This window comes from Centroberyx affinis, unplaced genomic scaffold, assembly GCF_046629955.1.
Source record: "Centroberyx affinis isolate AG114_WGS23_722 - 3 ecotype Tasmania unplaced genomic scaffold, CSIRO-AGI_Caff_v1 ptg003919l_1, whole genome shotgun sequence".
Taxonomy (NCBI): domain Eukaryota; kingdom Metazoa; phylum Chordata; class Actinopteri; order Beryciformes; family Berycidae; genus Centroberyx; species Centroberyx affinis.
Genome location: NW_027281753.1, coordinates 104,626 through 127,500, shown reverse-complemented (window position 1 = coordinate 127,500; position 22,875 = coordinate 104,626). Strand labels below are relative to the sequence as shown.

General features: G+C 40.2%; 2 protein-coding genes across 4 annotated transcripts in view; one reads left to right on the top strand and one right to left on the bottom strand.

Annotated features, from left to right (window-relative positions):
* The window catches only part of LOC139663123 (protein Niban 2-like), a 41,781-nt gene extending 36,242 nt beyond the window's left edge, over nt 1-5,539 (top strand). Inside the window, exons 12-16 of one of the 2 annotated variants that reach the window (XM_071541668.1) lie at nt 114-221; nt 694-805; nt 2,152-2,713; nt 2,749-2,759; nt 2,803-5,539. In XM_071541668.1, coding sequence (XP_071397769.1) covers nt 114-221; nt 694-805; nt 2,152-2,713; nt 2,749-2,759; nt 2,803-3,119 — 1,110 coding nt within the window. In that variant the 3' untranslated portion in view covers nt 3,120-5,539. Of the gene's footprint in view, nt 1-113; nt 222-693; nt 806-2,151 lie in introns of both variants that reach the window. The other variant, XM_071541667.1, reaches the window with a different exon arrangement.
* A 2-nt stretch (nt 5,540-5,541) lies between these two features.
* On the bottom strand, nt 5,542-13,683 carry slc31a2 (solute carrier family 31 member 2). Of its 2 annotated transcripts, none has more exons than XM_071541670.1 (4): nt 13,048-13,683; nt 10,945-11,011; nt 9,390-9,645; nt 5,542-7,602 (listed from the first exon to the last, which is right to left on the bottom strand). In XM_071541670.1, exons 2-4 carry the CDS (start codon nt 11,009-11,011, stop codon nt 7,431-7,433), a joined length of 495 nt encoding a protein of 164 aa, XP_071397771.1. In that variant the 5' UTR covers nt 13,048-13,683; the 3' UTR covers nt 5,542-7,430. The 2 variants fall into 2 exon arrangements, with proteins under 2 accessions (XP_071397771.1, XP_071397770.1); XM_071541669.1 differs by having other exon boundaries at nt 13,044-13,682.
* Nucleotides 13,684-22,875: the final 9,192 nt, after the last annotated feature.

Here is a 22,875-nt window from a genome sequence, read left to right as displayed (position 1 = left end):
AAGCAGAATAAAACGCGGGAAGATATTGCAAACTTTGTTTGTATGTAAACAGGGTGCAATGAATAGAAAATCCATATGAGTCACCGAGCTCTCTGCCGTGTGTCTCTCCTCAGAAATATGATTACGACAGCAGCACGGTGCGCAAGAAGTTCTTCAGAGAGGCTCTGCTGCAGATCATCATCCCATACATGCTGAAGCAGCTGTCGCCCTGCTACTCATCTGTGAGTGGCACTCAAATTATTTTTCTGACCACTTTTTCATCCTGTTCTGTCCTAAACTTTAATGTTTCTGACTAACATCATCTGCCTTACTTGCTCTGTCATTATTGTAATCTTCTATCCTTCTTTATACTGTTGCAATGCACTTTGCAGCCTTGTTGTTTTCTGTTTTCTATGCTTTTAATTCTGTGAAGCACTTTGTAAGTCACTGTTTTGAAAGATGCTATATAAATCAATGTTTACAGACTTGCTTACTAATAATAACCCTAGACTCACCCCCTATTAATTAGCATGTATGTCTAGCCAATGGACGACTGTGCGTTTGATTCGACTACCCTTCCCCCCTCTCCAGACACACATGCGCGCACACACACACACACACACAAACAAACACACGCTCATACGACCCATCCCTCCTCCCCCCACTAGATGTTGAAAGCACTTTGAAGCTCATCAGTGTCTCTTCCTTCCTCAGGAGCTGCCTCGCTTCAAGGAGCTAATCTTTGAAGACTTCTCCCGTTTCCTGCTGGTGGAAAACATCTTTGAGGAGGTGGTGCTGCAGTCTGTCACCAAGGACATAATGATGGGTGAGGGCCAAGACTTTAAGTTGTAGCAGCAGCTGTGGTCATGATGGTGGTGGAAGTGGAAGTAGGAGAATAAGCAGCAGTAGTTTTGATTTTAACCAGGCAAGTAGACTAAGGACACTTAACTACACCAATGAGAACAGTTGAGGAGGTTTAATTTCACATTTATGTTCACAGTGGAGCTACAGACTACAACTTCAGTCTTGTACTGAGTGCCTCGTCCTGAGCAGTTGGGGCTAAGTGCCTTGCTCAAGGGAACTTAAGTTGTAATAGCTGAAGGACGAGGCTTTCTTATTTACTTCTCCCATCCAGATTATACCAGCCAGCCTGGCAATTTGAACCAGCAGCCTCCCATTCACAAGCTTTACTTCTCTATATAAGATATCCCATGGCATATCTGTTTTTAGAATTGAAGTGTCACTAGTGCAGTGCCCGTTTGCGCCGCTGCTGCACAGACCGCTGTTCGCTTGTTTATTCAAAGTTAATTAATATTGAACGTGTCGCGTGTCCAAATTGCACCAAATTTGACACTGCACTTCCTTGGGTCCCCAGAAATACACCCGCCAAGTGTGAAGTTGATCAGACGAACGGATCTCGAGATATGAAACACAGACAGACAGACAGACAGAGATTCCTTGCTTTATAGTATGATTAACAGCAGAACTGGTGGCAGTGGACCAACGGCACTGCATGATATCGTAGGATTTTGTCTAGATTACTTTTTTGATGTGTAACTTAATTTGTAGTGAAATACAACAGAAGACCCACACACAGAAATGCTCCCGTATGAAGAATTCAATAAAGAGGTCACGTTTCGAGCAAGTAGCTCTTCCACAGACTTAATACAAACAACAGAGAATTCCCATCTTAAATACCCATTAACCCTAGGAGAAAGTCATGCAATACGTAACTTTCTCTGTTAGTAAGTCCGAGGAAGAAACATCACCGCTTTATTAAATTCTTCATACGGGAGTGATTCTGTGTGCGGATCTTCTGTTGTATTTCACTTGATATTTTCTTTGATCCAGCACCTATCTTTTGGATGTGCTTGTCTTTCTTTTGATCATAACTTGATTTGTAGGTCAGGGATTCTGCAAAGCTTCGGAGTTTCTCGTTCAGGAGACTATCAGGAGCCCATTGATAAAAAAAAAAAATTCAGCTTTCTGGGATTTTGAAATGGCAGCAGTCTTCCAATTAATTGTGGAGCCCAAAGCATCACATGCATACTGCACACATTTCCTTGAACCATTCAGATTTGATGTGCATACTTTTATAAAGTAGAATGTCATCTAGCGTATCTGATAGATGCTAACACAACAAATGACCCTCTTGTTCCTTTGTTCCCCCAGCTGTGAAGGAGGCAGCGGTCCAGAGGAGACACAACCTTTACAGGGACAGCATCGTTCTGACCAACAGCGACCCCAACCTGCACCTGCTGGGGGAAAACCCCTCCGTGGACTGGGCCGCCAAATTTGGGGGTGATGAGCCGGAGCCGGAGGGCTCTGTGGGCATGCGTATTGAGGGAGGAGGGTCAGGGCGTCGACGCAGGCAGGTGGTGTCCATGATCCAGCTGGACGGGCTGCCGCTGCCTTACGAGTCCTGCCTGGAGGTTCCGGGGGTCGAGCTTATCCCCGAGGAGGACGGCGAGGTCTCTGAGGTCAAACGGGTCAGCCGAGTAGAGGAGGAGGAGGAGGAGGAGCTCGGATCATATGAAGCTCCCAACTCCCCCGACAGCGTGGAAGAGATCAGACACCTGATCAATCCGGTGGTGGAGGTGCCGGTCTCGGAAAAGGAGAACCAGACCAGCCTGACCAACGGGACGGAGCCGGGATCGGGCACCATCACCCTGGAGGACGGGGTGCAGGAGGAGGTGACGCTCATCACCACTGTGGTGGAGGGCTCCCCCAAGAAGTCACCCCGTGACAAGGTGTCCCCGCAGGAAATAGTCCAGCGGCTGGTAGGAAACAGGAAGCAGGAAGCAGATAAGGACCGTCAGGAAGAGGCTGCCATCAAGGAAATAGAGGATGAGGAGGATGAGCGCGAACGGATTGCGACAGAATCGGACGCCGAGAGACTGAAAGACTCCAGTCCCCATGACGACAGCGGTTTTCAGTCGCCGACCAATGAGGGTTTGGATGAAGGCGAGCCTCAGCCAATCACAAACGGTCTGAAGGGAGAGGACAAAATGGTCGACCCGGCAGAAGTGGAGGTGGTTTTAGAGCAGGGAGACGAAACTCTGCACAGTGACTCTGAAACTGGAGAAAACTTTGGTGAGAAGATGGCTCAGTATGCATCAGATGTTCCTTGTGAGATTTAATGAGAGAAGAGGGGAATAAATATTTTTATGGATTTTAATCAAGGGTTCAATTTGAAACATTGCATATCCTCCTTTGTTGTTTTGTTGTTGATATTGCCTACTGCACAACTACAGTTCATTTACATATTTACTGATTTTCCCTGGTAATCCTTGTTTGGACTTATTGTGACATTTCTTTGGTGATTGTTTTGTCTCATATTTTCTCTATGCAGTATCTCATCGCAAATGTTCTTCATATCTTGTGTATGACACTGAATTCAACATATCTGACTCACTGAACTCTAATTCAGTATGTTTATTGGTGGAACCATAGCTCACCATGCTATAGACATCATTTGAGTGAAACTCTACTGTGTCAAGTATAAATATTCACACTACAACCCCCCCTGTATAGAAAGGCTGGGGGTCCATCATAAAGGTGACAGACCTATAGCTGACAATCCGCAAGATTGTCTTTTTTCTTGCTTTTGGTGACAATAAGACACTCAGTGTAGACTGTGGCTAATAAAAGACAGCAAAACCTACCAGTCCAAAAGAAACAGAGCCAAGTCTGCATATCGCTCCTCATTGTCTCTTCTCATCTTGAAGTGTTTTTCATCTTTGAAAGACAATACTGATATATCTAATTCTGGCTCGGAGACAGTGGCTTTCCTTCTAAGCACACTTGCCTTCCTCTGAGCAATTCATCTGTTTCTTTTTCCTTGTATTTTCTGTTGATGGATTTTGAGTTTCTGTAGATACCGCTCTTTTCTTTGTCTGTTCAGCCTATCGCTGTTCATGCTAACTATCCAGTTCTTATTCTGTTTATTCCAAACAAACCACTGTTGTTGCTTCCAGAGACTAAAATGCATCATGTGTGCCAGAGGATTTTTCCCACCTGACCCCAGGTATTAAAAACAGCAAATGTAAAAGCTTTCATGAACTGGATATGGGTTGAATCACTATTGTATGGTATCAATTGGCAATACAGAGTAGCAAAACAAAAAAAAGATAATTTATTTATATGAAAAAGTTGCAGATTAGTACTTTAACGGCAGGTGCAGGGATCACTTTCTAGCCTCTAACTGGGCAGTAGGGGGTACTATAGTCAACCTTAACATACAGTTGTATGGGGATTTGCTTGTATATTTTTTACTTTTACCATGTATGGTTTTAAACATCTATTTTTTTAATATGTGATATTTGTTTACTTTGGAATCATTTCTTATAATTGCAAATGGCCTTAATGTTTCAACACTAGATTGTTTGAGTACAAACTGTCAGGGAATGCTTGACACTTTCACATTAATTTTTATATACAATCTTTTTTTTTTTTTTTTACATCTGTGGGAAAAAATCCATGTTTCTTGCTGCTTTGCCTGTGGGTGGAGATGACCAAGATACAGTAAATGACCGTTCTTTACTCAATAAGGTCTCCATGAACCTTTAATCTGAGGACGTCCTCTTTATGATTGAGTATGAGGAGGGAAAATCTTCATGTCGGTGCCCGGTGGTTGCATTCAAACCTCTGTGAGAAAACACTCGACTTCCTTATATTGAATTTTATATTCAACCTTAACGCAGAGTACATCGAGTCAAACATGACAGTGACTTTATTTCTATTTAAAAACATCTTCCTTTGTTTAGCCTATTGTCATTTGAATTTGAAATTTTATACTGTTTTATTGTAATGAACTTTTGTTATGGGTTATAGACTAGTTTATAACCTTATCTATATAAAAATGACTTTGTCAATGCGAAAATGAATGGGGAATTTCCCAGGAATTAATGCAACCAGCAGAGCTGTTGGTCATCAGTTCCTCTCCTTACAAAACCCGTATTGCTGACAAAGGCTTGTTCTGTCACGCCATTTGTTCATGAGGGAAAGTGAATAATAATCTTGGTTTCAGTAACTGTTACTGTTTTTCATAAAAGGGATGCTGACAGTAAAGTGTTTGCTCTAATGTTTGCATTATTACTCTTAAATGATAGGTCTAAATATTGAAATGCATTGGTCTATGATTGATTATCCGTTCAGCAAACCTACAGTTTTTCACCAGCACCTTGCAGCTCTATACACGAAAATATACACTTAATGGTTAATTGTTTTCACTGTTATACTGTTTTTGTAGTGGACACAAATCTCCATTTGGTTCTATGTGAGTCACACTTTCCTATTTTTAATTTGAATTGTATATATTTGAGGCACATTTGTCTCGACTGGGCTGTGAGTTTGTAGCCGTCAGATTCCTCCCTAAGATCCATTACTTACAATGGAGGACTGTTGACTGTCCCCTTCTCCTGTTTATTTATTATAAAACCTACATGTGTGGTGTATACACACACACACTAATTGTCAACAACCTTCTTCTATTTGTATTTTATCTTCCTTAAATATATAAATATATATATATGTATGGATGAATAAATAAGATGATTTTAACAACTCTTCTCTTTATTGTTATAATCAAGTTATTCAAGAACTCAGTTTTATTCAGTGACAGAAAACCTTAGTGAGAAGAACATATTCATATAAACTCATTCAACAGTAAACAACCTCTAGTGTTCAGGCACACAGTTTTTACTTTCATATCATTTTGGTTCCATGGTCAAACTCAATTCAAATATAGGTCAGAATACTTATGTCAAACTGCTCTGAAAAAAGGGCATATTTCTGTACAAAACAAATATGAAATGTCAACTCTAAGGCACAAGGACTGTTTTTTTTTTCTTTGCAGGTTTGTGCTTTGTAAATGATTACCACAGACCCACATGACCCACATTCACTGTCGCCTGATATATGTGAGAGCGAGAAAGCAATCTGTTTGCTAACCAAGATGACACATCGGAGGAGTTTACAACGCTAAGATCACATGCTTGACTCTTTTCAAAGTGGCAATTCCTCAAACTGTGTATTGCCTTGCCTTATGACCTCCGACTGTAAATCTCTGTTCCTTCTGCAAGGCCGACTTTAGGTTTCATTTCAAAAACGCTATACATCCATTTTGAGAGAAAGCATACAAACCTGAAATTCATTACTCAATAACTGAATTACATAGATGGTTCCACCTTCAAAAATATTGCCATTTTGTAGGCAAAGGTCATTAAATAGCCAATAACATAAATATGTCAACATGATGAGTTTTACTTTCAAGACAGCAATCTTTTTTTTTTTACCAGCTATCACTTTCTACAAGGCAGAGATCTCACTTTGGGATGCAAATTGGCTGAACTGAGTCTAGCAATGACAGAAATTCTCCAAGTGTTTGGTTTCAAACATAAAAACACAAAATGACAGAAACAATCATGATATAGTGTTGTGTTCTGCCTGTGCCGCGCATTACTGAAATGCATTTCTCTTCTCTCTGAATCTATATTGCTTTAGGGTAATTCCACAAAAAAAGGTTTAAGTAAGCAGTACTCCCCCCCCCACAGAGTTATAAACCCATTTTTCACATACATTACTTTAGGTCTAACCAGCTCACTGAGAGGTTTGCTGTTTGAGACGCTCTGAGAAGGGAAGCAAGACTACCTGCAGGGGAGGCTGCCAGGTTTTAAGACCTCTTGGACGAAAAACAAACGCACCTCTGTGTCCTAGTGAGGTGCTGGTAGTGGCAAAGTGACTATAGAAAAGGCCAAAAAAAAACATACCACAGACTCAAAGAAACAGCTCCATAAAGAAAGATTTAATGCTCATACAAAGGCAATATGGCCGCAACATTAATATGAACATTAAATCTTTCTTTTTTCCTTTACTAAGACTTCTACCACTGAGTGCCAGGAGCAGGACTTGATGTCCCTTTTTAAAAGGAGGAACCACTTAATTACTTGTTGAATAACATGTTGTCCTTATAAGGAGATATGTTAACACTTTGGTCTAGATAATATCTGTGATTATGAACAACTGTGTCCCCACACCACAAGCAAGAAGCCAGAGACCGAAGACTGAAACTTGTGACGGACAATGAGGGGAACAAAGATTTTGCGCACCCAAAGAATGTTTCAGTTTTCACATCCGAACGAGTTTTATTCGAGAGTAGTGCATATTGCCATTTCTTAACCAGAAAGTGTACGCATCTCCAAAATCCACCCTGCGCTCTATTCCAGTCACCTGAACCACATTCCCCAACTCATTCTCTACGTTATTCATTTTCACAAATACTACTAACTGGACTGTCCCGGAGCAGAGGAATAACATGCAGGAATTATTCCAAATGAGTGGTTTTCCATTTTGACATCTAGTCCATTGGTCACCCTTTAATCCAAACAAAAAGAGACAAAAAAAAGGAGCCGGTCTCTGTCTTTTCCTCAGTCTCTCAATTCTCCAGACTGTCACATCTGCATGTGACCCAGAAGCGGGAACGCTATGAAGTACCCCAAGACGGAGCCCATGATGACGCCGAGGAAGATCCAGGTGTTGTAGGACATGACGCACAGCATCAGCATGTAGCCCAGAGTCACCTGCAGCATGTGGAGGGCCGTCTGGACACCGTGCAGCAACCAGCTGAGGAGGAGGACGAGGAGGAGGAAGAGGAAGAGGAGGAGAGGGAGAGGAAGAGGAGGAGGAGAGGGAGACGATTACATTAACCCTCCTATTATATTTGGGGTCAGTTTGACCTGATTTCATTTGGAAAACAGGTAAACATTAAATTTAACATGATGATTATACATTTTCAAGGTCCTGCACACACTTATAAAACCAGATAAAATATAAATGTTTTACACATATTTTCTTTCTCTTTGACTGATACTGAGGGAACGTTCCCATGCAATTTTTTGATCTTTCCAAAACGTTCCCATGCTTTAGGGCCCATAACATAAGACACACACGCGCACACACCATTTCTCTTTGAGTTTTATCTCACCTGAAGATTTTCTGTCCTGTCACAGCTCTTTGAAAGACTACTTAGGTGACTAATTTACTTATTATTGGTGGGTTTTTTTCATTATTGACTAACTGCTGAGTGTTACTTGCTGATGTTCTGAAGTGTAAACTTGGGTAATTTTCAATTACAATCATTTTTTGTAGGTTTAAATTTCTGGGGTCAATCTGACCCCAAACATAAAAGGTGTTTGTTAATTTTAACATAATTGGAGGGTTAATTAGTTAGTAAACACATTTCATCCATATGTGAAAATCATTACCTGAAGTCCTTTATTCAATATAGCCAAAATGTCTCTTAAAGGTGTTACCATTTTGTTTTGGACAGAGACATAAGACACTTTATTGTCATTGTAGTCATACAACGAAAATCAGCACTTGGATGAAGTAAAAAACTGTACAAAACAAATAGTTAAATAGCGAATAATAAAATATTTTTTAAATTTCATAGTATAATAATAATACTACTAATAATAATAAAGTGCAGAGAGATTGCTTAAAAGTGCTAGATAGTCCATACAGCAGTGGGAGAAGGCTGTTTAAAAAACAGAAGGCCATTTAAAAAAGGACTCAAGTTATAGTGTCCCTAAAAACGTACCATCATTTGTTTTCGTTGTTTTGGTTTATCAGCTGTTATGAAAGAATAGGTGACATTTTTTCCAAATGGTGCATATCTTGTGTTGGAATGAAATGCTCCATATATTCTTCAGACGTTTTGCATTCAATGTATTCAATATATTCGTTATTTACAGGAGCTGGAGTAATTTTTTGTAATCAAAGGACAGCTAGACAGAAAGGGAGGTAGGTGCTCAGTCTCATACACATCTAGTTTTTGGGGGGTTTTGGACATTATGTTTTTCCACTGAACACAGACAGACATACACAGACACATATACACATATACAAACCACATACAGCGACAATGGAAACAATGGGATTAATATGTAACTCTGGAGCTATGTCACACTACAGCACTAACCCGTTTAGCTTCACTGTGACACTGAGTGGAATCAAGAAACCCTCTTTGTTTGACTAGATAAATATCAAGCAGGTTAGACAATGAGTGGTGGTTAACAAAGTGACTGTGTAGGCTTTCAGGTTTATTGGTCACACTTATTGGACTCCCAATTCTTTTCTTGGTATTATTTTTTAAAGGTGATTCTGCCTTTTGCATAGTTTAAAGTTAAATTATTTCTAGATTTTTATGTTGAAAAAAACATACAGTCCTTCTGCAAAAAAAACAGAATTCTGATGTTTATTTTTGGTGCTTCGGCCAATATGAAATAAACAAAGATAGCCCGCACTCTGTGTCTTCTTACTTTTCTTTCTTTTTTGACACTTCTGATTTCCCTGATGATTCGTAACTAAATTCTGCCTTGACCCAGATTATTTCACAAGAGGGCCCTCACCTGTTCCTGGTGGTAGGAGTGTTTGGGAGCGGTTCCATGGGGGCCAGAGAGGATTCGGAGGCACTGCTGCTCAGCACGGTGCGGCTCTCCCTGTGGCGGTCCGAGGGAGAGGAGCTGAACGAGGGGAAGGAAGGGACGGAGTACGGAGACTGAGGCTGGGCCAGCTTGGACCGATTCCCCAGCCAGACCCTCCAGACTTTGAGCAGCTCGTAGAGGACTGTCAGCAGGAAGACCACAAGCACCGACAGCACCATCCCTGGAGGCACAAAGACACACACACACACACAAACACACACGCGATGACCTCACACAGCTGAATTTGGCATCACACTGACTGACTCACTCATCCCCTTAATGCCGGCTGGCACTAAGGATAGCAACAACAAACATGCTTCTCCCCTTCTATATGTTTCTGCCTTTGGTCAACATGTCTGACTGTAATCATAGGGATTTACAGTTAACTCAGCCTGGGAGGCTAAAGGTGCTATAGTGCAATACAGTGGAATACTGTAAAATCATGTAAGATCATACAGGGTTCCCATAACTTTCGTTTACAATTTCCATGACCAATTTTTGATGAGACTGAATTAAAAAGTAACCATCAACTACATAAACTTTAAGCATTAGTTTGTTTTTCACCTTAAAATAGAGCTGGGCGTTAATTCAATATTCTTATTTAACGTCTTTTGGTGGAATCAATATCATGATGATATGGTGATTTGGGGATACTGTGACATACAATTCTGCTGTCTAAATTGATAATTTCAAGCAAATGTTATGTAAAAACTCTGGCAAAACTGAGGTATGAAACATTTTAAGGAATATCATTTGAAAATTTCAGTTTTCTTTGACCTTGCACCTTACCAGTGTTACCAATCAGGTCAATGGGATGAACATTAATTTGATTATTTAACATGTGATTTTGCATACGTGAGCCATATTGTGATATGTATCCATATCGAGAAAAATCCTTGTGATTATCATGATATTGGGTTCAACCATTTCGCCCAGCCCTACTTTAAAATCAAGGATTATAATATTTTAACTCTGTCAATAAAAAATAGTCAGTAAATCAACAATATTTTCCTTCAACAGGGGGGTGTAAACTGTTACAGCCACAGCTTTCTGTGACATTTGACAGTATTAAAGTATTTTAAAAAAAATCATTAACTTCACAAATCAAATGTCATGTCTTATCCAAAACTTTTCACCCTTTTACCATTTTTCATAACTTATCCAGGCTTTCCAGGAGTGTGGGACTCCTGGATAATAACAGTGGTGAGGGTAATGTAAATGTGTGCTTGTGTATGTTTTCAACTCAAAAAACCACTCGCTCTACCTCAAAGTCACACCTTTCTGCAATGTCATGTGATTTTGTGATGTTGAACCTTCTCTTCGCCACACAGTGGAAACAATCTGTTTAAACCCAAAACTACTGAACGTCTTAACCAGATAAACTGGTTCGGAGGAGTCATCGCTACTGGAAGAAATCTTGCGGGACGGAACTAATTCCCCTGAGGAGTCGACTCTGCTGTCTTGTCGCCCTGCAGCTTACCTGCAGGCCCATGCACATCCCAGAAGTCGAACAGCAGCTTCACCCTGCTCGACACCTCGAAGGTCATCTAGACAACGACAGGGCAAAGTTAAAACACTAAACAAAAACAGCAGAGTTCATATGGTCGTAATTAAGTCAACAGTGATGTCCAGTGATGCTCGTAACCATATGACCTTTGGACCAACCCCGCCTGAACTGCTTAGGCTGACGGAAACAGTGTCGTCTTTTACATCACCTCTTCAAACACGCTGCAATGCAAAGGCTTTTTACATAATTTGTTTTTACCTATTCTCATATTTGTTTTACAATTCTTTAACCCTGCTTCACAATTCGTGTATGTTGTTTTTATCATTTATGTTACTGGCTTGTATGTATTATGCCTGTAAAGATCTCTTGTTTCAAAAAATACACTATATAAATGAGGTTCATCATTATAATTATTACCTGATCAGGCAATATTCCCCTCCTGAGAAACTTAATACAGGCCCAGGTGTTACAACAATGCTGACCTTATCCTTGTTCATGTTCATGATCACTGATCTGACACTGAGAGCCATTGTGAGGCCTGATGATCAGTCCATCACACCCTCCCTTCTTCTCCTCAATCTTTTAGCGCAATGGCTTCGAAATACCTCGATTACTGATCTAGGATAACCGCCTCTCTGCTTACTTTTCTACTTGTCCTTACTAGCCCAATAGATGTAGCTACACATTTTTATTCTGTGGAAATGGGATGTCTATTTGTGAATCAGGTGAAGCATAAGTGAGCAAAGAATGGGAGAAGCAGTACACTACTTCTTTTGATTCAGCAAAACTTTTCTCTATACTCCCTTGTCTATACAATGCTAAATCCAGCACATACTCTGACATATAGCCTAATTTTTTTGTTTTTTTGGATGCCATGGATACCATAAATGCAAAGAGAATTGAATTTAAGCAATGAAGAATTAATCTATTCAGCTGATCATGCCAACATTAATAAGAGGGCGTATCATCCCACAAAAGCACGCTCTGTTCTGTGGTCCTGCTGTAGGTGTGTGACTGACAGAGGAATGTACTGTGTATGTGTGTGTGTGTGTGTATGTGTGTGTGTGTGTGAATGTGTGTTTGTATCAGAGAGAGAGAGAGAGAGAGAGAGAGAGAGAGAGAGAGAGAGTGGGAATCAGCTGCCCGATCCCTGCCGGTCTCTCTCCATCTTCCCTGTGAATTCGCCACCTGTCTTTGCTTTTTTCACGGCACGCGTGTCTGTCACCAGCTGCACACGCAAATAAGCATGTGATGCCACCATGTTGTGCTTAAGCGTGTACTTTTTCCTTCCTGTCATGCGGGGCACACAACAGTGATAGCTCAAAAAGCAAAATGAGGAAATGCAGGCCCTACAGAACAGTGAGGAGAGATAGCAATCCACCACTGAACCCAATTTAAACTCTGTCTCTTATAGAAATTGTAAAAAACTGGAACAGAGACATATCAACAACTTACATACTGACACATTACATACTGACACATAAGGTGACGGGTCAGGACCTCATATATAGAGGACAGATATAGTTAAAGGCAACTGATGAATGATAGGCAAGTGCACATAATGCTTGCACATTGCAGGAAACTGCATAATAACTGACATACAGATGAGTGAATCAACAATACAGCTGAAGGTCAGGCAGGGTGTTGATTTGGAGCTTATCTTTCAATCCCCTTTAGGCTTTCTATATTTGCCTGGTAGAGTGTGGTTGTCAAACAAGGCCAGTGAGGTATAGGTGCAGAGGCTGCAAACATTAGTAACTCTTTCTACTATGGGCACTTTCTACTTCACATTGCACTACAAGTTAACTAAACTTGATATATCTTTGGCTGTGTTATATTCTCAAAACGGAATGCACCGCCTACGTGAATCAATAATGCCTGATATCCATTAGGAATACAATACAATCGTGTTTTTCCATTAGGGGATAGCTCCATAAACTGTTTATCACTCCTCTTTCACTCTCCCTCTCTCTCTCTCTCTCACAGAGAGAAAGCCTATAAAGCAAACACAAGGCCAAATGCAAAAATACGTGATCAAAGCAATAATTTAGGATTACAAAAACACGACTTACGGACATCATGGTGAACTTGCAGCACGCAGACACACAAGGGGAATTTAAGTGGTTATCTTTGACTGTGGTTCCCCATCACAGGCGAGCGGTCCGGCTTGATGTGGAGAGCGCATTCAGTCAAGCACGACACATCCTGAAGTGCACAGGAGCAGTCAGTCAGTAACCCACTTCTTCCAGCAAGACGACAAAGTCAGTGGCGGAGTCAAATGCGACCGCAACCACCATCGCCACCTCGTGACGTTACACAATAAACAGAGGGCTGACGGTAAGTGTAGTTTGTTTTACACTAGGGGGGAGTAACGTTAACGCTAGGGCTCAAAGACCCTGGTGAACTAAACAACCAAGATAGTTAATATCATACCCCGGCCGCAAGGAAAACCGTATCGTTGACGAGACTGGAATAGCGTACAACGGACGAAACTTAGAACATTATTCAAGCGTTAGCTAGCATGATAGCCAGCTAATGTACACGGTAGCTAGCTAATTTATGCAAGGAACTTCCAAGGAGTCGTTAAAATAGTACGCATGCGCGAGCAGAAGCACTGTTTACTAACTGCAAGTGTCTCAAGCGGTCTCAAGCCACTAGTGTCTTACTAATACTACATTCCGATGTTCAACGAATATGGTCCTCGCAGACAAAATATGTAACGTTAGGCCTATTGGACGGACTCTGAGATACTCCCACCGAAAACACAAGTGGTTTGTTCTACCTATAACGGCAATTGAGCGAAGACGGAAGTACGCAGGAGTGATACCTCTTGCTTTGCCAGGATAATTTCTGTAGTCTTCACGCCAGACGGTGTAGTTGCGACACCTGTCGTACGACGTTGGTAAACATTTCACACAGGCAAATTCCAAAGTGAGACAACCCCGACTTTAGCCTTATCATATTAAAAGAATGTTTTGTGAAAAGCCCTTTTGTAGATTAATGTGGCGTTTGGCCAGCAGGTAGGTAGATAGGAATGGGAGAGTGAAAATAAAGGCAAGAGAGGGGTAGACCATGTATACAAAAAATAAGTAAATAAAATAATCAGTTTTCAGCTGTTTGATATTGCATTCAAATTGCAATACGCCATTCTGTTGGAGAACATACAAGCTTGTTTACATTTTAAAGTCTTAATCATTCTCAGATTGACTGGCTGATTTTTATTTTTTTAACAGTAGGGGACAGCTAAACATAAGTCTTAGTTTGTATGTATTTTGAAGAGGTAACAGGTTTGTTGTAAACTGCTGTCAAACAGACCTGTAAGTTGGCAAAAAAATATGTTTACAAATCAAACTATTCAAGAATCTATGTTAATAGTGCCAAGATCAACCAAAATTCTGGAGTGGTGTTTTCAAAGAGCCTGTTCGTTGGTTGATCATTATCATCTTTTTTCAGTCAGCTGAGCCATTCATATGATGATGATGATGTGGCCCAATCCCTTGCACTTGTTATTACTAGTTGTTTGTAATGTTGGGATGTTGGTGTAATGTTTGTTATGTATTCCAAAACACAATATTCTATGCAAGTCAATGACGCAAGCATATAGTTGCATACCAGGAAAGCTTGAAGCAGGTGTAGTGCATGCCCAGATAGCAGATGATTTCGGGTCAAATCAGGCTTAATTCTGGGTCAGTGTCACCAATTACAAGTCTCACACGGGCCAAAAATGCAGCAATTGATGTTCAACATACGGCCCAGGACTTTCTAGAAAGTTGTGGGTCATATACTATTGTTAAGCCATGCTATCACTGCCACCCTACCAGCTCACCCATGCAAAACACTGATTATGGTAATTTTGTTTTCATCATGATTATGTTTCTAAACCTGCTTTACAAGGTCTGGTTGTGACACTGGAAAAAAAAAAAGTTGTAGCAAGCAGTCTATGCAGGAAACAGGTTATTTTCAAATTATAGTGTAATATTTCATAGTAGCCCAAAGGTGGGTTGCGATACCATTATTTGACTATAGTTTGTTGAAAAATATTTGTTGCTTTTAAAGTCAGCATTAATCTAATTGACAAATACTGAGCATTTCATCATCATGTCTTATCATACTATCTGTAGGTTATAAAGAACATGAATGTGCAAAAAAGTTAGCTGGGTCTGCTTGAGCAAGCCAACACTGAACAAAACCATTAAAAGAAATTTGGATTTTTGAAATAGTTTTACAATGTAATGTTAGAAAAAATATATTTAAAACAATGATCAGAGCCATCCAGCCCCATACTGGTGATGTCCGACAGGTCAGCAGTCTTCATATGAGCTGCAGACACTGAGGGTTTCAGTCTCTAACACGGTCTCTCCACCAGCCAAGGGAAGACGAAAATACAGTATGTTACAATGCAATTTAGTATACTATTCAAACAGTCATTATCAGCATTTGGTGTATGGGATGGAGACATAATTTTTCTGAAGTGTTCCAAAGTTGATAGAGTGTGCATTTTTGATTTGGCACAATAAGTCTATATAGCTAAAAGCTAAGGCTATAGCTAACCAGTTGGCTAATGAAGAAATTTGCTAACTTAGCTAGGTGAACAGTCAGTTTGTTTCAATTAGCCAGCTATCCAGCTAGTGCTAGCAACCGCTAACAACAAACCTAACAGTAGCTAAATGTATTGTGCTTATTTATATTACCATTGACAGACAGGACATAAGCCTTTATGTTGCCCTGCACTCTTAAGTTATGCTGCGTTCAGTTCATGTCAGAATACGACCGGGGTTCACGTCAACCTCCTAGTCGTAATAACGAGTAGGAAATGTGGACATTTTTGTGGGCTCCAATATCTTCCACTGGTGAAACACGCGTGGCAAACACTGTAGTGAGTCCACTGATGTTGGCAGTCAGTGATTAAAAAAAAAAAAAAAAAAATTAGCATATTCACAGTAATACAATCAAGTATAAAAAGCAAATAATGTCTGGTGCAATTCATTTATGGATGATTTTAAATGATATTGAATGCAGCTGTTCCAAGGAGTTAAACACGTGAACGCTTCTTCCAAGTTGTAGCAGCAGATGTCATCCCATTCTTTCGAGTCTTCCACAGTGACGTGAATGTGGTGTTAGAAACAAAGTTAAATGCTTGTATATTTATATATAAGTGCTAGCCTTGAATTGGTGCCATTTTGGAGAGGACTGGTGGTCATTGTGCTTCACAACTGAGATTTCATGATTCAAGTCCCCTTTTCTTATGTTTAAATTTTTACTCTTATTGGATTAGCATCCATGTCTCTCTTATTTATTGAAGTTGTCAGCCATATATTCCCCAGATAAATCCTTGTCTTTATGTTGCAATGTTAGCTGCCATTTTCCTGCTGTGTAAGGTTTACTTGGGTTTTTTTTTAATACAAAAATGATAAATCCTTGGCTGTACATTGATGGCTAGTATAAACCTCCTTGAGCACAACCGACAGGATGTTTCCTGGGGGGGGATAATGAAGTTGAGACCTCGGTGAAACGATGTCTTGCAGCTGACAGAGAATGATTCTGTCAGGCAAGGGAGACAATTCATTTTTATTAAGGTTGCCTTCGTATTGCCCTCATCCCTTAGTTGTTTTTTCATGTTACTGTTGGGATACGGTTAACCCCTCTTGCACCCCGACTTTCCCCTTAAATCTAAGTAGCTTTAAAGTTGGAGGAAAAAAACAACTTTTTTTCCATTGTGTACTATAATGTCATGTACATGTTCAGTATTTGCTTGTTCCAACATTTCATTGAAACTCTGCACATTTTTTCTGGTATACTTCAGGTAGCATCATACTGTTGTCGGGTATTCCCCAAAATGTCAACTTTTCAAGAATTAAGAAAAACAGCCTAACTTTTAGCTTGATGATGATGTATTTTGCATGTATTTATTCAATGAGATTTGAAAAGGTGAGCTATAAACCCAAGGGTCATAGAACTTTTTCAATCCATAGAGGAGCATGTAGTTAATCCTTCAATTTAAATTAAAACATGAAAATCACCAAAATTTGAGTTTTCACCTGACAACAATAACAAGACCTGTGAGGCACGTGAGTGAGTATTGAAGAAGAAGCTGTGAAGTGGCACAATGCTAAGTTGTGGTTTACCAAGGAGCTCCGGACCCTGAAGAACATCCAGGAGTAAGACACACAGGAAGGGAAATGAAGACGAATACTGCAAAAAACATGCAAACTCCAAAAGGAGAGGAGGAGAAAAGGACCGGGGCGGAGATTCAAACGCACAACCTGCTCTGAGGTCCCTCCTGCCACACTTCTGAACAACCTCAGTTCCTCACGTTGTCATTGAAACAAGTGGGTGAGAGTGTCAGAGGGCCGATGTTCAGGCCCCTGTGTCAACAAGCATCAACTCTGCTGAAGTGTCCTGGAGCAACAGTCCCCATCACCTCCAGGGGGTTTTGTTCTGTAGCTGACCCAGTTCTCTGACCTCCATGTGTAGGCGGCAAGGGGAAAACAGAATTTTCCTACAGGGATGAATAAAGTATTATTATTATCATCGGTAGTAGTAGTAGTAATAATAGTGCCAAACAGTCCTCATTTCATTGCCTGTGGCCATGCTTTTGCCAGTAATGAGGCTTTGAATATACAGTGAGAAATAACACACACACAAAAACAACACGCACATACATGAGCGGGAGCAAAGTAGAAAACATCAGACAAATTAAAAGATCAATCCTAAACCATCATGCACATTGTGCAGTGCTTGATTTACATAATTTACAGTAGTACAATTATTGTGTAAGATTGTAGGCCTATATGTATGATTTAAATATTTTTTTTTTACCATGTACAACCACCAGCATCCACAGGAAATTTGACATGAATGTCCAGCAACAGTTAGAAAACATATACACACACTTTTATGGCATGGCAGCCAGACACCTTTGTTTGAATGAAGTTTGTCCAATTAGCTTGTTAAGCTGCAGGACGTCCATTCCAAACACAATGACAAAATTACACCCAGAATGCAATATTCTTATTTATTTACATATTACACCACACCCAGAATGAAATATTTGTATTTATTTACATATTTTAAAAATGATTAAACATACATAAATAAATAGCCAAAGGAACTAGTTGTCCGGACAACCAAAAACGCCAGAAATCTGTGTCGTCATCGTCCTCCTCCTCCCAGTCCACATGTGATGTGAAGCAACTTGTGACAGTTTTCACAATGGACCCAAGACATCAAACCCCGCAGAGTCCAGAGTCCGGATGCTTGCACTGGCCACACGGCCAGATCTTTTCCTTCAGCCTTCCTCTCTTGGAGGCGGTGTGACCTGCTCAGAGAAGAAATAAGATATCGTGAGATCACATTGGAATTCATCGCAGAAATTGTTGGTCCGCTGCAGTGCATTCCACCAAGTTTAGCTTTGTCCCTGTTGTATTTGAGCTCATACATTTTATTTGTATTGCCTTTGTCTTGCATTTACAATTTGTTGGAGAATGTATGTTGTGATTTTCTGACCTTTCTCTTCAGCTGGAACATGCAGTTCTCAATGCAGACACTCTAAAGGTGGTCTAGATGGCACAGGCAGTGGCCGTACACAAGCTCCTCAGTCCCATACAAAGTTTTGTACTGGTCCACAAAGAATTTCATTAGAATTTCATCTGCATAGTCTCAGTAGTGGGCCTATAAGGTAGGACACAGCATCAAATAGCCTATACGCCAAAAGAAAGAGCAAGGAAGTTTGCATATTGTGCAAAAGAAGTTGACAGAATTTAGTGGCTTTCCATTGGTCCAACTCAGAGCTTGGCTTTCGTGTAAACTTACACGGTGTGTACCTTGACATTCCTCTAAATTTTTCTGAGATGACTGATATTTTGATACCCGATTCTGTACTTCAGGTCCCCTTTGACCCAGAAATTGAGCAGCTTCCTTGTGACACCAAGACAAACTAAGTGTATGTAGTCAAGAACACATTGTGTTACCATTCCCAAGGCTGAAATGTTCAGTTGAGAGTGGCCTCTGTGCTGATCCTCATCAAACTGTTCTGCAGAAGACATTTTTAGTTTCAGGTAAGATCCCTCCTGAGCGCAACGATCACACCCATTGTACCCTCCATGCCCTTTGGTTTGCTTCATGAACGATATCGCTGGTGCGTCACAGATGAAACATTCTACTGATAAGTGAAACAACCTTCCATCAACAGTGAACCCTTGTTCCAGCTGGGCAAGCTCTTCCACAAAATCATTCGGGTACTGATTGGCATCATGTGGTTTGCTGTCTCCACAAAAACTGGTAGTTAAAAAAGGCTCCTTTCAAAATTTACCCAGAATTGGCTATAGCTTTGTGACAGAGCTTTTGAATAATGGCAGTCCATCTACACTGACAGTGTAATTTTGTGACAGTCCCTTTTGTTTGTGTGACAAATGATCAAAGTGTACATACTCCTCACCATCAATTCTTTGACAACTGTATGCAGAATTTGTTCTTGCACATGCAGTTCTTGCACATTTTGTAAGGGTAGGGATGTATTTCCTGAGAATGGTTAGTAGGCCATCAACAGCATTTTGGGTCACTCCACATGAGACAGTTCATCTGGCAGCTCATTAAACCTGTCTTATTGGCTGTCTGTGTAGGAGTCAGTGTCAGTCTTGACTGACTCCTGTTGACTGGAGTTGAAGTTGCTGGTGTTTGCAGCTCATTTAAAATTTTCTGGACCCTTCATTTTGTCACAGAACTGACAGCGCCAAAATCTGCCATCTCCAATGAAAATAGAAAAAAATGAGAACACTGAAAAACATGATGCAGTTTTGAGGCAACAATCACAAACCTAGGTCCATAAAGAAAAGGTCAGAATTAGAGTGGCTCCCTTGTCCTATCTATTGTAAATACTTTTTGTGTTTTTAATTGTTTGTTGTGCAGGCATGTGACACATTAGGACCCAGACTTGTGGTATTGTGTGGGTGACCACACACTTTACTTCACATACTTTAAGAGGACATGTTTTGGAGCTGATGCAAGGTTGACATAGTAGTAGTGGTTGTAGTCATAGTAGTGTTACTATTATTTGTTATTAAGACTATTATTAATGCACTTACATATACGTATATATTTTGATTATGTATAATAAAAAAAACACCTGGTTGAAAAACACCAGAAAGAAAATCCTAAAATGATTAAGTAAAGTTCAATAATTTGGAACATAACATAAAATTACAATCTACATTGTAAAACTGCATACTACAATTAATTACAGGCACAATGACGAATTGATCAGAGAAACAACGTTGCTCTGAAACACAATTAGGCCTTGCTGACATTTCTCTAGTCAAAGATAACCTCTCATATATCTCTCATCGTTTACTTTATGATTAGACTACATCTAAGTAAATGTAAAACTTCTAAGTAGGCTAATGAATATCATTTCAAATAACTCATTTTTGCAATGGCATTCAATCAAAAAATAAAATAAATGCTAGTAGTGTATTTTGGGCTGGTTTGGGAATTTTATGGGCGGATTTTCAGTGACTTGTGCTAGAAAATTTTGTATGACCTGGCAAACCTGCTTCTCTCGCTCTTGTCGTTATTTGAGTTCGACTTATCCTAGTGTGCACTATACAGTAATCTAATCTTGATTAGCCTCCACTTTGGGCATGAATATAGCAAGGCAAGCTCATTAGTTATACTTACTAGTTTAATGTGCTCAGTTAGTTATCTAGCTAGCGTACGTTAGCATTAGGGACACTGCGGAGCACGTCATACTTTGAAAGCCACAGCCATCGTGAGGGAAAACAATACCGCCAACAAACTGGCAAAAATGGCTGAACAGAGGAATTTTTTTCAGATATAGACAGCCTGACTAGGTTTTCCCTGTTTTCGAGAAGACCACCAAATAAGACAATATGAAGGCTGTAGGAAGCAATCACTGACAGTTGAAGCGCCAGGGGACAAGGTGATGTGACAGTGAGAATTACAGAAGGTGAAAGAAATAGCACATTTAGACAATGCAAAGCTTCTTATTAAAGGCATACTGAGCAGGATTTCCCCCCTTGAAATCGCATAAACTCATCCAAAAATGATCCTACTCAGTCATTACCTATGGTCCATTGTCTGTGACGTGTGTTTGCAGAGAGCCTGCCTTCTGCCAGCTAATTTCTTCGGGACGTTTCTGGGCGTCAACCTTTTGGCAGCAGGTCCGAACTCTAAAACAGAGCAACTGGGCAGAGCTAGTTTGTATCGTTAGCAAGGAGGTTCTTCTATATTGAGCTGGCAGCTAGCTACCGTTAGCGTAGCTTCGTTGCAGTAGAAAAGCTGCTGCTAAGCTAACCGGCACCTACTTTTCACTTTTCCAACAGAAAACAGGCCAACTCTGTGTCGCTCTTCATCCCATCCTCTCTTTAAATATTCTCCAACGGGTGAAAGCAAACTCTGCCTGCTTGCCGTTTTGCCTCACTGTACGTTTTTATACAGGTGTTTACCGTTCTGGCAACTGCAGGGAGAAGAGGCCAACTTTGAAAGTTGTGTTTACAAGCCACAGGCAGCAAAATCCTACTCATGCCTTTAAGTTATTAAAGACACCATGAAGTGGCATGGAGAGTGTGATCTGTTCTGTGTATTGATGCTCCAAATGAAATGTAAAGGAAACATCAGCCGGATGGACTTCCTTGAATATCGAGGAAGTGGGCACGTCAACGTCAAACCGCCTCAGATCAAACATGGACTGTAGTCTACACTCAGTTGTGGAGGAATGTTCTCCACCTCCGTCGCCCCATCTGGGAAAAGACTTTTAGGTGAAGCGCAGCCAAAAACAAACCTTCGTCCCATGTTGCTAGCTGAAATGCTACTTATTCCTACTAAAGGCTATTAGCTGATGAAGTTGAGTGATATACAGTTGGTTTGACTACTGTTGACAAAATGCACTTACTGTAAGATGCTTTGGACAAAAGCGTCTGCTAAATGATGTAATGTTATTTAATGTAATGAATGAGGTTGCATGCTTGGAAAAAAAAAATGGAGGGTGGGGGAATAATTCCAGTGGTTATTAAACATTTTTTGGATGACAATTTTTGTATATGTACTATTTACAGGATATGGAGTTCATTTGGGAGAAAATATAAAACATGAAAAAGACTGCATATACAATTTTATCAAACTTAGATTACATGTGTTTAACCATAAATGAATCAGCCTCAGTCTGTATAGTGCCATTTCTGTTGCCTCCTGTGGAATTACGGAGCGCTGCATATCTGTGGGTGGTTTGTCCGAGTGGAGTTGCCAGAGTTGTAGTCATAAAATTCTTCTTTATTGCAAACATACTATCACTCCTATTTTTGCATTTGTTTACTGATTGTGAACAAAGAACAAATGTGTTTTTGTGTTAGGCCTATTTGAAACATTGCATGTAAGCAGAACATCTGCTTGCTTATGAGGATTTGCCTGCACATATCTGAATACATTAGTGTGTCTTTAGTCTGTCTTCTTCAAAATAAAGGTGAAATTACACAATTATCCTCAGTCTGTCACCCTCAAAAGCTAAGTGCATTATGCTATCAAATGTGAAGGTATCTCAAACAATCACAATAGGCTACAAGTGTTTTTAGCATTTCGTCACACTGAAATGAAAAAATACGAATTATTAATGAAAAATAACTTATTACTCCCGCTCCAATGTCCTGTCCCAACAAGAAATACATCACATTAACTTAAAGAAACAAGATGCTCTCAAAATGTGGTGTCATTGTGAATTTATATTTGTCTCTCTCCTCTCACCTCAGTACTTGGCTTCTGAAACAGCATGCACTCAAAGGTTGGTATTTTTAATTAAACACAAAAAAAAATCACAGATTTATCCAGTCATGATACATTCTCCCAAGTCATCAGTGACCAAACAAGACAATATAGGGATTTTCTTGACTTTAA

Coding starts and splice junctions, on each gene's coding strand:
- slc31a2 (XM_071541669.1), bottom strand. Junction 9,646..10,944: donor GGATGTGCATGGGCCTGCAG/GTAAGCTGCAGG, acceptor TTGTGCCTCCAG/GGATGGTGCTGTCGGTGCTT. Junction 7,603..9,389: donor ACTCCTACCACCAGGAACAG/GTGAGGGCCCTC, acceptor CCTCCTCCTCAG/CTGGTTGCTGCACGGTGTCC.